A 14994-nucleotide genomic window follows, 5' to 3' on the forward strand; every position below is an offset into this window, starting at 1 on the left:
TCATGTTCAATGCATCAAATCTATTCTTGAGATGGTGGTTCTTTGGCTTTTGTGGACTTGCACTGGTTTTCTTCAATTTCAGCTTCAGCTTGCATATGAACAATTGATGGTCTGATCCACAGTTGGCCCCTGGCCTTGTTCTGCCTGATGATTGAGCTTTTCCATCACCTCTTTCCACAGATGTAGTCCATTTGATTTCTGTGTATGCCATCTGGCGAGGTCCACGTGTATAGTCATAGTTTATGTTGGTGAAAAAAGGTATTTGCAGTGAAGAAGTTGTTGATCTTGCAAAATTCTGTCATGCGATGTCAGGCATCATTTCTATCACCAAGGCCGTATTTTCCAACTACTGATCTTTCTTCTTTGTTTCCAACTTTCACCAGTAATTATCAAAGTATCCTGACTGCATGTTCTGTCAATTTCAGACTGCAAAAACTGGTAAAAATCTTCAGTTTCTTCATCTTTGGCCTTAGTGGTTGGTGCGTACATTTGAATAGTCAGGTTAACTGGTCTTCCTTGTAGGCGAATGGATATTATCCTATCACTGACAGCGTCCTTCAGGATAGATCTAGAAATGTTCTTTTTGATGATGAATGCAACACCTTTTCTTCTTCAAGTTGTTATTCCTGGCATAGTAGACCATATGATTGTCTGATTCAAAATGGCCAATATCAGTCCATTTCAGCTCACTAATGCCTACAATACCAATGTTTATGCATTCCCTTTCATTTTTTAAGATTTCCAGTTTTCCTAGATTTGTACTTTGTAATTCCAGGTTCTGATTTTTAATGGACGTTTGCAGCTGTTTCTTCTCATTTTGAGTCGTGCCATATCAGCAAATGAAGGTCCTGAAAGCTCTACTCTATCTACGTCACATATACGTAGTATCGTTTTGAGCAACTTTTGTACAAGTTCTTTTTTCTCTTTTAGATTACTTACCTGGTATAGGTTCCTCCAAATGAAATTATTAGGTCCCTGGTATGCACATTTTTTGATGACATAATTAGTGGTTAATTGCCAGATTAAACGATAAACCAATTTTTAATGCTACTGGTGACATAAACATCTACATGTTTCCCTTAAGCCTGATACCAATATTGGTAACTCAGGTACTTAATTTCTAAAGTTATTTCAGACATTCGAGGTGTCAGGAACATTTCTGTGAACTCCGATACTTCACGAAGGTTATTGCACACAGGGCCCGTTTACCCAGCCATGTCCTCTTATTTATCTCCTTATTCTCCTGTTTGTCACATACCATGTAAAACACACATTTCTTTTGGTGAACCTTCATCTGTACCTTGGGCTAGTTCTAAGGATGGAAGTTCTAGTTTAGATGAGAACTGAGAGCACCCCCCTCATCCCTCTTGTATTACTGCACTTCCCTGCTACCCAGGGCAGCCTCCGGTCAGGCCGTAGAGCTAAACTTTCAGGTCTGGAATCCGCATAGAAGCATCTTGAACTCTGATGGTGGCCTGAGGTCGCCTACAGCCTATGTGAGTCCATGGTACCTGTTAGCTTGTATGTTAATTTGGTTGTATATTGGAGTAATGAAAATGTGGGATTTGTACAAGTTTTGTATTATTGAATCTGCGCTACTATATAAAATAAGTTGCTGATGACAAATGACATTTAAAATCATTCTTTATCTCTGTTTTTAAAACAGAAAATCTTGGCAATTGAAGAGGCTGTGAATTGGTTAAAATTCGTAGGCGATATAACACTTCTGCCCAAATTAGGATCACTTGAAAATTGTTGGCCGATGTTAAGTATTTTCTTTACTGAATGTGAGTATAAGTGCTTTAAATTGTACTTGACTTAGTTTTTAAAAGACATTATTTGGGAAAAGGGAATGTGTAAATAATGTGATTTCTTATTTATTTTAGCATTTAAAAAAAGCTTTTGTTATATATACCTGAATAAGAAAACTTTAATTTTGTAGTTACCTTTATTCCATATTTGCTGTCCTAATGCTTTTTATGACATTATACCTTTAAAAAAATCCTACCAAATTGATGTCATATGCTATTATATATAACACCCAAGAAAGAGGCCACAGCTGGGGCTTACATATTCTCAGTCATAAGAGAAATGAGTAATAGATGCTAAGATTATAATATTTTTATTTTCCTGATGAATCTGTTATTTTTATGTATGATGAAACAGCCGTGTATGTATGTTTATATGGCATATATTTTACTTTGTAAAATGGTTTTCTTTGAAGTGTTTGAATGTTAGCAGTGTTTTTATAATGTATCAGTAGGAATCTTGGAACAGGAAATGTTTGGCTCTTTAGTAGAACATGACCAATAATCTGTCATCTCCACTGAAAGGAGAGCAGATTTTTATACTTTTTTTTTTTAATTTTAATGTTTTGTGTGTGTGCATTAAGTGAAAGTTTACAGTTCAGGTTAGTTTCTCATACAAAAATTTATACACATATTGTTATGTGACCCTAGTTGCTCTCCTTGTAATGTGACAGCACAGTCCTCCTTTCCACCCCGGATTTTCCATGTCCATTCAACCAGCTCCTGTCCCCTTCAGCCTTCTCATCTCGCCTCCGGACAGGAGCTGCCCATTTAGTCTCATGGATCTACTCGAACTAAGAACCACACTCTTCTTCAGGAATATCATTTTATGTCTTATAGTCCAGTCTATTCTTTGTCTGAAGAGTTGACTTTGGGAGTGGTTTTAGTTTTGGGCTAACAGCCTGGGGGCCGTGTCTTCCGGGGCCCCTCCAGTCTCAGTCAGACCATTAAATCTGGTCTTTTTACTGGAATTTGAGTTTTACACCCCACTTTTCTCCTGCTCTGTCAGGGACTCTCCGTTGTGTTCCCTGTCAGGGTGGTCATTGGTGTTAGCAGGGCACCGTGTAGTTCTTCTGGTCTCAGGTTGAGGTAGTCTCTGGTTTATGTGGCCCTTTCTGTCTCTCGGGCTCATATTTTCCTTGTGTCTTTGGTTTTTTTCATTCTCCTTTGCTCCAGGTAGGTTGGGACCAATTGATGCATCTTAGGTGGCGGCTCGTTAGCTTTTAAGACCCCAGATGCCACTCACCAAAGTGGGATGCAGAACATTTTCTTAATACACTGTGCTATGCCAATTGACCTAAATGTCCCCCAAAACCATGGTCCCCAGACCCCCGCCCTTCTCTGTCCTTTGAAGTTTTTGGTTGTGTTCAGGGAACTTCAGCTTTTGCTTTAGTTCAGTTATGCTGACTTCCCTTTCACCTGAGATAATTCTTGTCTACTATGAATACCCCTCTCCCACCTTCGCCACCCTCATAACCATCAAAGAGTGTTTTCTTCTGTATTTAAACCTTTTCTTGAGTTCTTATAATAGTGGTTTCATACAATATTTGTTTTTTTGTGACGGACGAATTTCACTCACATAATGCCTTCCAGATTCATCCATGTTAAGAGGTATTTCGTGGATTCATCGTTCTTTATCATTACATAGTATTCCATTGTGTGAATATACCGTAACTCGTTTATCCATTCATCCATTGACGGGCATCTAGGTTGTTTCCATCTTTTTGCTGTTGTGAACAGTGTTGCAGTGAACGTGGGTGTGCATATATCTGTTTGTGTAAAGGCTCTTATTTCTCTAGGATGTATTCCAAGGAGTGGGATTGCTGGATCGTATGGCAGTTCTATTTCTGGCTTTTAAAGGAAGTGCCAAATCGATTTCCAAAGTGGTTGTACCATTTTACGTTCCCACCAGCAGTGTATAAGTGTTCCAGTTTCTCCACAACCTCTCCAAGATTTATTAATTCTTGTTTTTTTTTTTTTTGTGAAAGCCATTCATGAATCTTAGATTTGAGGCATTTTTTTTTTGTCTTGGAAGTGAATGTGTTTGGCTAAACGTTTAGCTGTATTTTTGTTGCAATTAAATTTTTTTCCATTTTGTTAAATCTTTTTAATAGAACAGATTAAAGTACAGACAATAAGCCCTAGTAAACTTTTGACGTAAAGTTTGTTATCACCTGCTCCATTTTAATTAGTTCATTAGATTTTAGTATTTCAAATAACTTCTCGTTTTAACATTTCATTCCTGAGAGTCAAAATGTTGAATAGAGACATTTTAACTTCTTTGTTTTGTTATGTACATTTTAGAAAGTAGTTTTGCAGGTTCTTGTTTTCAGACATTTTTATTGTGCCTAGTTTTTTATTTTAGTGTATACATAGGTGCTCAATTATGTTTACTGAATTGACTTGAGTGAGTTATGAGCCCTATTTGGAATATGTTATGACAGCATTTGTTGTAACTACAACTAATGTAATTAAAAAAAAAATGTAATAATGAAGAAAAAAATTTTTTTTTTTAATGGCAGTGAACTTTATGGACTTGGAGTCACCTACTTACACTAAGAATTAGAACATTACCAATTTGGGCCTTTTTTTTTTAAAGAAATATTCTCTCTCTTTCTCTCTCCACCCTTCTCCCCAAACGTAAAATTTAGACAAGTATCACATAACTAAATTTGTAACGGAAGAGTACAATTTGCTTGAGGAATTTCAAACCGCAGATTGTCCAGACTGTACAGAGGTAAGAATAGATATTTACTTGTAAGTATATTTTAAGATTTACCTGTTAAACTTTTAATACTCAGAGGAAGTTAATAATAAAGCTGCTGTTTGACAACTTTTACAAAGAGCGACTGTAAAATTGAATAACATGTTTGAGGCACAATTTTTAATAAAGTTTGATTTGGAATGTATACTTTTATTTTTGGAAGAAGAAAAAATACTTTTAAGATCAGAATTTTCTACTGTTAGAAATTTTAGCACAGTTAATTGAAAATTGAAAGGATTTTTTTTAACTAAAAGGTTTTTAATGGAGGAAATATATTTTTTGTAACAGTTTTATTGAGATGTAATTGACATGCCATAGAATTCATTCACAGGAAATATGACTTTAATTTTAAAAAAGAGTTTAGGAAAACATTTAACATTCTATTGAAATCACTAACACCATGAGTATGATGATCTAGATAATGTATTTTAGAAGCTTTTTAAAAAATTCGAGTGTTTCAGAAAGTGAAAAGTTTTGGCTATATCTGTACCACCTCTCATACATATTCCTAACAGTTCATTCCTTAATTTACTTTTGCAGTTACTGTAAACAACATTGCCTGTGTCTTTTTCATTCATATATATTTAAGCATTCAGGTTTATTGACTACAGTAAGCCCCGAGTTAGACTTACACAGACTGTTCATACTTGCTCTTTAACGTTACGCAAATTCGCCTTCAGTTTGAAGGGCGTGAACCAACTCTTATTGTCAGCAAATGCTTCCTCCCACCCACCTTCACTTGCTGCACGTGCAGCTTTTAAATCATTGAAAAGGCTTCAAGCCTCTCTTGCACTAAAGTAAGGCTAAGTGAGAAGTGTATGCACCTGTTCTAACCTACCTACAAATTCTTAAAGACACACTTAGGAATGGATCTCGTTCTTAACACGGGGACTGCCTGTATGTCATATTTGCTAAACTAAAATTAAAATATTACCTCAAATGGACTTTTTTCTGTGCCATGTGGTAGGCTTAAGATAAACTTAAAGTGAGCCTTTCAAATATTGTGCAAAAGGGATAAATTGTGGGTAATTTTTCATAATGTGATGGTTTTGTTTACTTTTTAATGTTTTTACTAAGTTAGTGTTGAGTCATTAGAGACAAGTTTCTTCAAATATGTGTACCAAAATGGTATTCTGTCCTCATCTACGTAGTTACCTCCCAGTATATTTCTGTTATCAGAGACAGAAACTCAAGCCCATTTTTCATAGGTATTAGGGGTTCTTGATTGTCTTTGTAGTTAATTGATGGGTCTTCCTTCACCTTGGTTTTTCAGCAAGGAGAAATAATGAAAATAAAAGGAAATGAAGAATTTTGCAAAGAAAGATTTGATCTTGCTATTATCTATTACACCAGAGCCATCGAATATAGGTAAGAGCCAAATAGAAAAATGGTAATTCTTTTTATGTGGCAGGTCAAGTTAGAATGCTTGTCAAGAGAAGTAAAAGATGAGGAATTTGAGAATATCTTCAATTTGCTATGCAAAACAGATTTTCTTGTCTTTAGTCCTTAAGAAGTATTACAGATGGCCTGAGTATATGAACTTAATCAAGTAGTACTATTCAAGCAAATCAGGCAAAACTGGGAATTAAGTTCCAGCCTGACCCATTCTCTTTCAACCTTTCCAGTACAGAGTCATTTAAGAGGGAGCTGTTTAAGGATAATGGAATTGTTAGAATGCCTGTGCCCTCTCTACCTAGTCTTCTGTTGGCTCTGCTGCTAGAATTTTGTAGCATTCCGCCAAGTGTGCCTCAGACTGCTTCCACCACCAGTCTTAGCTGGACCACCTAATTTGGTGGCAGCCTTTAGGGTGCTCTATAGGGTCGCTATGAGTCGGAATCGACTCAGTGGCAGTGGTGGATATAGGCAGCTAAGGAGCCCTGGTGGTGCAGTGGTTAAGTGCTCGGCTGCTAACCGAAAGGTTGGTGGTTTGAACTCAGCAGCTACTCTATGGCAGAGAGATGTAGCAGTCTGCTTCCCTAAAGATTTACAGCCTTGGAAGCCCTATGGGGCAGTTCTACTCTGTCCTACAGGGTAGGTATGAGTTTGAATTGACTGCAGGGCAGTGGGGGGTTGTGTTTTTTTTTTTTTTCTCTGAATGGGCAGCTACTCTCCTACCTTGTCCTTCTCCGGAGGGAATGGGTGGATCACATTAGTATGCCACATCTGCAAGGCTGCTGCTGTGTCTTTCTAAGGAAAAGGTAGAAAAACCCACTGCGATCGAGTTGATTCCGACTCATAGTGACCCTATAGGACAGAGTAGAACTGCCCCGTAGGGTTTCCAAGGAGCATCTGGTGGATTCAAACTGAAGGAAAAGGTAGACGAAAGGGAAATTAAATTGTACCACACATAGATAGAAGTAAAAAGGACAGAATTTGAAATGAAGCTATTTAAATTGCTGTTGCCATTTGCAGGCTTCTGTTACCTGAGTTGTCAAGGTGGTATGGTCTTGTCTGCCAGTTACACTGTCCTTTACAGTTACAGTTAGTTACAGTTACAGTTACAGCATGCTTTGTAGTTTGCAAGGCTTTTTAGTGTGTCTCATTAGATCTGGCCCTGTGAGCTAGGCAGGGAAAGTAGAACTGTTTTCACTTTGAACATGGGGAAGCTTAGGTTGATTGGAACAAAGTTACTCAGGAAGAGAAGCAGCTGAGATTTAGCTGGTTAAGGCTCCAAATCCTATTTCTTTCTGCTCTGCTACACATACGTAAAGTTCTTGAAAAAATTTGTTGATGCCTTATGTTTTCTGTGTGAATTTTGTTTCACATGTAATGTGTTTTACTGACTATACACTGTTTCTTTTAAAGACCTGAGAATCATCTTCTTTATGGAAACCGAGCTCTTTGTTTTCTCCGTACTGGGCAGTTCAGGTAAGTTTCAAATCAGAGATGCTGGTTAGAGTACTTCAGTCACTGAATTACTTATGTTAAATACCCGTGGGGGGAATATTCCCGTTTCGCAGGCACGCGAGAAGATCTTTGCATAGTTCTTTCACAGAAATAGTTAAATGGTTAAAAGGGGTTTATACATACTACCAACAGTGACAGGAGCAGCTATGTCAAGTGTAACGCGTTAAGTGCTTTACATCTGTTATTTAATTCTCAGCACACTCTTAATAGGTAGCTAACGTTACTCTCCACATTTTACACATGAAGAAACACATACAGCTGGTACATGAGATGCCGAGATTTGAAAACAGGTCTTATCTGATGACGTCAAAGCCTGTGTTTTCAACACTTATAATACCTCCTTTTGTTGTATTAATTAATCGATCTAGCTCTGGAAGAAGCATCTTGGCTCTGTTCGTTTCCTCAAAATTAAATATCCTTCACAAGTGAAAGCAAATAAATTTAATGGTGTCAGTATGGGAGTAAAGTCATAATTAATTCTTAGTTCCTTATGTTGACTTAGAAGTAAGTGCTTATTAGTTGAGCAAGATAGTTGATACTGCATCATGATTCTACCGTCCCCTGAAAACCCGAACCCATTGCTGTCGAGTTGATTCCGACTCATAGCTACCCTGTATGAAGAGTAGAACTGCCCCATGGGGTTTCCAAGGAGCAGCTGGTGGATTCAAGCTGCCGGCCTTTTGGTTAGCAGCTGAGCTCTTAACCACTGCACCACCAGGGCACCTCATTGTCCTCTAGTTTTTAAATTTTAGGACATAAATTATAAATGTCAGTACTGAACACTGTAGCTTACTATGCTTAATTATGTCTTGCCTTACTTTAAGGAGGGTTTAGGAAAGCTTCAAAAATACATCCATACAGTCAAAGAATATTAAAAAGAAAAAAACTAAAAAACCTAATTAGAGTTGGGGGGCAGGGGATCATCAGAACAAAGCTTCTCAGGCATAAGGCCCTGCATAAGCTATTAAAATTATATTTTGTACTTGGTCTTGACCTTGCTGTTGCCCAAAAATAAAAAGGGGAAACTTGACAAGCTACATAATTCTCATTGTCCATAAAGAAAATATTGTTTAGGTGAAAACAGTATCTTCCCGGTGTTTAGTTCTAGAAGAAATTTCTTACATGGCTTACAAGTAACATTAATTGAGTGATGGGATAGAGAATAACCTCAGCAGCATTTCTGTTCGTAGCAAACAATTTTCTGAAAATGCAGTTTTGGGTTTCACCAATAAAGTGTTTTTTTTGTGTGTGTGCAGCTTTGTCATGAAAGTTGATGTGTGACAGTTGTTTTTCAGTGAAAGCACTTAAACGTTAGAATGAAGAAGGGTGGGGAGGGGGGTGATAGTATATTCCAAGCATGTAGAATTTAAAAATAACATTATGTTTTTCTTTTATTATAAACAGAACAGATTGTCGTGGTAGAAAATTTGGAAAATACAAGAGTTTAAAAGGAAGAAAATAAAAGTCACCAGTAATCCAACTACCTGGGAGAATACTGCCGTATTAACGTTATAGATGGTTTAAACTGTGGATAAACCAAGGCTATCTAGACTAGAGGAATGGATGGATTTGACACAGTCTTCCATCAGGGCCACTGGCCTCAACTGGTTCTGACAAGAAATGAACTGCAAAAGTTTTTTTAGGTTGTTGCCTCTGGCTAGGTGCATAATCGCAGATTTTCTATTCTGACTGAATGTTAATCTGCTATCAGGATCTGATGAGTAGGTTGTGAACTTGGTTAGTCATCTGTGAAAATTGAGGTGCCTATCTAAAACCTTGACTGGGTGGAAGGTCATCCACCTTCCAGAGGGAGTCCAAGAAGCTATGTGGCAAAACGAAGTTTCTGCTCTGTTTTATGAGGTTGAATGCTAGGTACACAAAGAGGATTGCCTTAAAACACTGGTGAATTAAAGTAGAAATACAGAAACCAGGTAGCCTAGTGAGGTAAAGATTAAGGACAGGGTGTCCTGTCTTCATGATGGTCTAGCCTGTGATTCAGCACCATCTAAGACTAAAGTGAGGAACATTTCATTGTTCATATGACTTGATCAGTAATGTAGGTCCAAATAGTCAATAAATCTTTATGAAAAAATGCTTATCCTGATAGGACATGGCGGACTGAAAACCCATCAGATTGACATTAAAAAGCCTCATAATACCAAGTGTTTGAGAGGATGTTGATCAAAGGAAAATTTCATATTTGGCTAGACAGAGGGCAAATTGATAAAGCTGCTGTGGAGAGCAATTTAGCTAGGTATAGATGTGCACACTCCACAGCCCACGTGTAGGCTCACACCCTCTAAACTCACAGATGTATACTGAAGAAGATAAAATACGAGCCTTCGTTACAGCATTGTGTTTAGGAGTAAAGAAGTGAAACCAATGTGCATCAGTGGGAGAATGGGTAAATAAGTTTCAATATATTCATACAGTGGAATTCTGTAGTTAAAATGAATGCAATGTTGAATAAAAAAGCAAGTTGCTGAATATGTACAGTATGATGTCATACATATGTTTCAAAACATGAAAATTTGTAATTAATACATAGAATGCACTAAAAATATTTAATTCTTGGTCATGTTAAACACCAGGGAAGTGGCTGTCTCTGGGGAGGAGAGAAGAGAAGGAATTGGAGGTAGAAGCAAGGGGGTGGTATACAGAGGATATCGACCATAAAGCCCTTTTGAAAAAAAGATCTGAAGTAAATATGGCAAAATGTTAAGATCTTGCTAAACTGATACCCGTGTGTTAATTATGCTGTTACTCTCTTTTTTTATATATACTTGATATATTTGATAAAAAGTGTAATTTAAAACATCATAAGAGGAAAGAAAAACAAAAGCAGATATGGGTTTGTCTTTTGTAGTAGGAAACTGTTTTGGATGGCTCTAATTTACTCATAAAAGAGCAGAGGTCATCTGCTGAGAAGGGAGGGGAGTTAAAAGTCTGAGGAGAGCAGACAACGTTTCAATTTGTTCTTTTAGGTAGAGAACGATTCGACCTAGAAGGATTGCTTGTCAATGTTGAAGGCCCCTTGGGATGATGTAATAATATTAGTGGTACTAGTGTGCTTTGCTGTGTAATTTCCTCCAGCAATACTTGGGCTTTTTAAATACAGGAGTGGAGAAAGCAGAAAGTAGGACTGATTGAGGGTTGGGGTTTTGCCATTAAAATAAGGTAAAGAAGTAAAAATAACAGTGAATATGAAGTGATGAACCAGCGAGTCTTATATAATTAGGGAAGTTAAAAAAAAAAAAAAAGTGGAAAAGCGAGTTGGGCATCCTGAAGACAGGAATAACTGAACAAGTAATAGGGAAGGAGGGATGCTCCAGGATGAGTGGAATGCTAGAATTTAGTGGTTTGAGTTTGAACAGTTTCAGGTGACGGTAAGTTCCAAACTGAGCAGAAGAGATCATTCAAGATAAGCCAGGAAACAGTAGATATTGGATATGTTACTAGTAGAAAGCTACCAAGTATACTCTCCCCATCATTGTCACTTATTCAGAAGAATACTGTCGCGGAGATGTGCAAATGCTGATGTGGGGTACAGGCTGGCTGAAAAAAAGCCACGCGCATAGATGCACAGATAAACGTAGACTTGCGCAGATACATAGGCAGTGCGGACATACGCAGATATATACGTCAGAGTTACAGGCATGCGCAGACACAAACGTGACAGCGCCAACGTAGAATGCCATATGCATATGTACGCAGACAAATGAAAACATTGTAGCAATGCATTGACGTGCGCAGACAACTGTAGACATACGCCATAGGCACAGGCATGCGCAAACGGAGGCAAACGCAGTAGGCGCAAGCATGCGCAGACAAAAGGAGGCGTACACCTTAGGCACAGGCATGCGCAGACCAATGCAGCCATACGCAATAGGCACAGGCCTGCGCAGACCAGTGTTGACATACGCCATAGGCACAGGCATGCGCAGTGTAACGTAGACATACGCAGTGCAGAAATGGGCGCGCATGCGTGTACTTAAGTAGACTTACGCAACGCGAAGTTGAACACAGATGTCCGCAGAGGTGCGGACATGCGCATATCAATGTAGACATCTGCAGAGGTGCAAACATGCGCAGACCAACGTAGACCTCCGCAGAGAAGCACATATACGCAGACTAGCACAGAAGAGCACACATGCAGAATGGTAAGCAATTCCTATTCTTTAATCGTCCTGTTGACATGCAAAAATGGTGCAAGAAAACATGAGAGTTGTGCATAGATCAGCATAGATAAGTGCAAGAAGTACTCCAAGAAGATTAAACGGCGTTATTCCCAGGTAGTTCTGATTATGATTCTGGGTGACTGATCTCTTCGTTTCACCTGCCTTTTTTTTTTCCTCCAAATTTTCTATGATGGACATATCTTGTATGAATTTTTAAAAATTAAGGTTTACTTGTATCTTGATGAGCTAATGTATCTGGATTTTTTTTTAGCTAAAAGTAGGTATAGAAGGTGTATTTATAGTGAAACAATGAAAATGTCAAAATATTCGTTTTTTTTTTTTTCTTTTTAGAAGTGCACTTGGTGATGGAAAGAGAGCCACTATTCTGAAAAGTACGTGGCCAAAGGTAGGTGTCTTACATAAAATCATATAATGAACAGGTAACACAGCAAATTTGTAAAAAATCTGTTTACTGGATGTATATCTGTGTTTAAAGATACTCAAAAAAATTATGCAGAGCTGAAGAGTATGAAAATACTCAGTTCCATGATCAGAAAGGATGTTCTTAGGGCAGTGAGAGGCTGGGAAGATAGGTAAACCATAGGAATATTTATGGTCTTCAGAGTAGCTTAGCAATTGGGATGTTGACATCTGTATATTTTGGATCAGTTAAAGACCTCAACGTGAAATATGAAACTTACAAACTTAAGTTATAGGAGACTCTCTTTATAACCGTGAGTAGGGAAGGATTTCTTAAATAAAACAATGCAGAAATTGGCAGTGAAAAAAAAAGGGCTGGTAAATTTCATTATGTCAAACATAAACTTCTGTTTTCTCTATCTAGAATGCTTTCCCCCAGAGCATTAGCTAGATCCCTTATTTCCTTTAATTCTTTCCATAAAATCATCTTCTTGTTGAAACCTTTCCGGGTCAGATTGCTAAAATGCAAAACTTAACCTTTTCCGGACCTCCCTATGCTCTTTCCCTAAATTTTTTTTCCCTTAGCACTTGTCACTATTTAAAATACTGTATACGTTGTTTATATTATCTTGTTTATTGTCTGTTCTCAAGTACCTCAAGGAGAGGGGTTTTATTTTGTGCTGCGTAGCAAACTGCTTGGCACATAGAAGGCACTTGTTCTTAAATACTTGTTGAGTTAGCGAATGAATAACTCAAATGTTAAACTGGAATTAAAATGAGTCCACTGGCTTGTCACCCTGAATAGATTTTTAAAAAGTGTTATATGAAAAAAAGCCATAAAAGCATTGCATAACCTGGGAGAATACCTATCAAATTCATGATCATGTTTGCTTTGGGGCAATGGGGGAGGGAGGAAGGAGATTGGAGAAGTTACAAAGGAGATTGCAACCATATTTGTATTCTTTCATTAAAAGAGAATCTAAAGCAAATAACACAAAATGTTAGCAGCTAATTCTGGGTTATGAGTATTGGGTATTTGTTATATTAGTCTTTGCATTTTTCTTAATCATAAAAATGTCCAAAATGTATTTGAAGTACAGTTTTAAATAAAACACAGAAAGACATTCCTGGCTTTACGTAATTTGTTTAAAAAAAAAAAAAAAAAAGAGTGAGTAGAATCATAGAATTTGAGAGTCTTGGGGAGTGTAATCTGATCCATCACTTCTATTACTGCTTTGCAGGTAGACTTCATTAGATTCATTGTAGAAGTTAATTATGTTTTGTTTAATGTTTTTAAAAAACTTAACTTTTCCTCTTTATTCTAAATAGCACGTCGTAAAAAACACAGCACAGAAAGGTAAAAAGTAAAAGGGAAAAACCTTGCGTGGGTACCTTTTTAAAAAGAAAATAGTTTTTTGCCCTTCCCCTAGAGGTTGTGATTCAGGTGACCTGGGAGTTTATCTAGTAGTCTGGAAATTATAAAATTCCCCAGGCAGATTTCTGAATCCAGATTTTGGAATTGTTTTTAAATGCCTCACTTTACAGCTGAAGAAATGGAGCCTCAGGTAGGTAACGTGACTTTTGCAAGGTTTCATTGCAAGCAAAATGCAAAACTGAATTGAGAATCCAGCACTGGATGAGGTTTCTGTTTGAGGGTGGTCGGCCTGCTGCCCCTTTCATTCTAAGTCATTTTTGTGCTCGAAGCAGAATATTTGCTGATCACTGAACCTGACATTTGGCAGGTGCTCTGTAAATATTTGTAGGATGAATGAGTGCTAGAATTCTAAATACTGAAACTCAGACCACAACACTGGTTTTCCAGAGGTATCTGCTGATATTTCAATCTGTAATGTGATCTGAATTGCGTTGTAGACTCTATGTAAAACGTTTATGCTCTGGCTTAGTTGCCTCATCACAGAATCTTCACTCATATTTTTAATTAGGTTATTCTGTGATGTGGCATATGATTATAAAAATATTCATGTACATGAAGACACAGCCACTAGTAGTGATAGAAAAAATTGTGGTGACTATACAATTAGGCCATGTTTCCTTTAGTTTTACCAGAAAGGAATATTCGTTGGAAGATAGTTTAAACTTCAGAAGTATACATACTAAAGTAAACTGTGCAAGGTGTTATAAGAAGTGTTCTACTTTAGAATAATTATGGACCTGATTCTATGGGTTTGTCCTTCTAGGATATAAGCCTGTGTATAAAAAGGCACTCGGTAAATGTCTGTTTTTCTTCTTTCCAGGTAGACAAGATTATCCTACACACGCTTTTAGGCTATAGAGAGGGTGACTCTTTGAGTCCTAAAGAGTGAGAATTTTTATGGTATAGTCAACAAATTTCTGCGTACCAGAGCCCTTTGGTGTATATTATGTAAGATACAAACTAATAGCGTCACAAACGTTCTTAAGCTTTTAACTTTGAGGGATATACTGCCGGCGGGTGGTTTTAGTATACAGAAATTTACTTTCTCATAGTTGGGGAGGCTAGAAATCTGAATTCTGGGTACCAGCTCTAGGATGAGGCTCTCGTTCACTCTGGGGAAAATCCTTGTCTCAGCTTCTCAAGTGTTCTTCTGGGTGTTCCTCAGTTTCTTAGTGATCTCCAGGTAGCATCTGGTTTCCCCTTTTGTGTTTGCTTGTCTCTGTCTATGCTGCTGGTTACATCACACCGGAGTGAAAAAAAAAAAAAAAATTTTTTTTTTTTTGGTTTAAAACCCACCCTACACTGATGTGGCCTAATTCACATAACAGAGAAAAACCCTATTCCCAAACGGGATTACTTCCACAGGTATAGGGGTTAGGATTCCAATACATATTTTGGGGGAGGAGGGGATACAATTCAGTCCTGTAAGTTATCTGCCTCCAAAGTACAAAGGTGGAGAAGAGGCACAAGGTTGACGCTCCC

At 37.6% G+C, this 14994-nt stretch overlaps 1 protein-coding gene across 1 annotated transcript in view; it reads left to right on the forward strand.

Moving 5' to 3' along the window:
• Positions 1 to 14994, forward strand: part of TTC3 (tetratricopeptide repeat domain 3) — a 129557-nt gene that overhangs the window by 24461 nt on the left and 90102 nt on the right. Inside the window, exons 7-11 of the mRNA XM_023559091.2 lie at positions 1667 to 1787; positions 4460 to 4545; positions 5846 to 5940; positions 7378 to 7440; positions 12009 to 12063. Of these exons, the coding sequence (XP_023414859.2) occupies positions 1667 to 1787; positions 4460 to 4545; positions 5846 to 5940; positions 7378 to 7440; positions 12009 to 12063 (420 nt within the window). The remainder of the gene's footprint in view (positions 1 to 1666; positions 1788 to 4459; positions 4546 to 5845; positions 5941 to 7377; positions 7441 to 12008; positions 12064 to 14994) is intronic.

This window comes from Loxodonta africana, chromosome 2, assembly GCF_030014295.1.
Source record: "Loxodonta africana isolate mLoxAfr1 chromosome 2, mLoxAfr1.hap2, whole genome shotgun sequence".
NCBI lineage: Eukaryota > Metazoa > Chordata > Mammalia > Proboscidea > Elephantidae > Loxodonta > Loxodonta africana.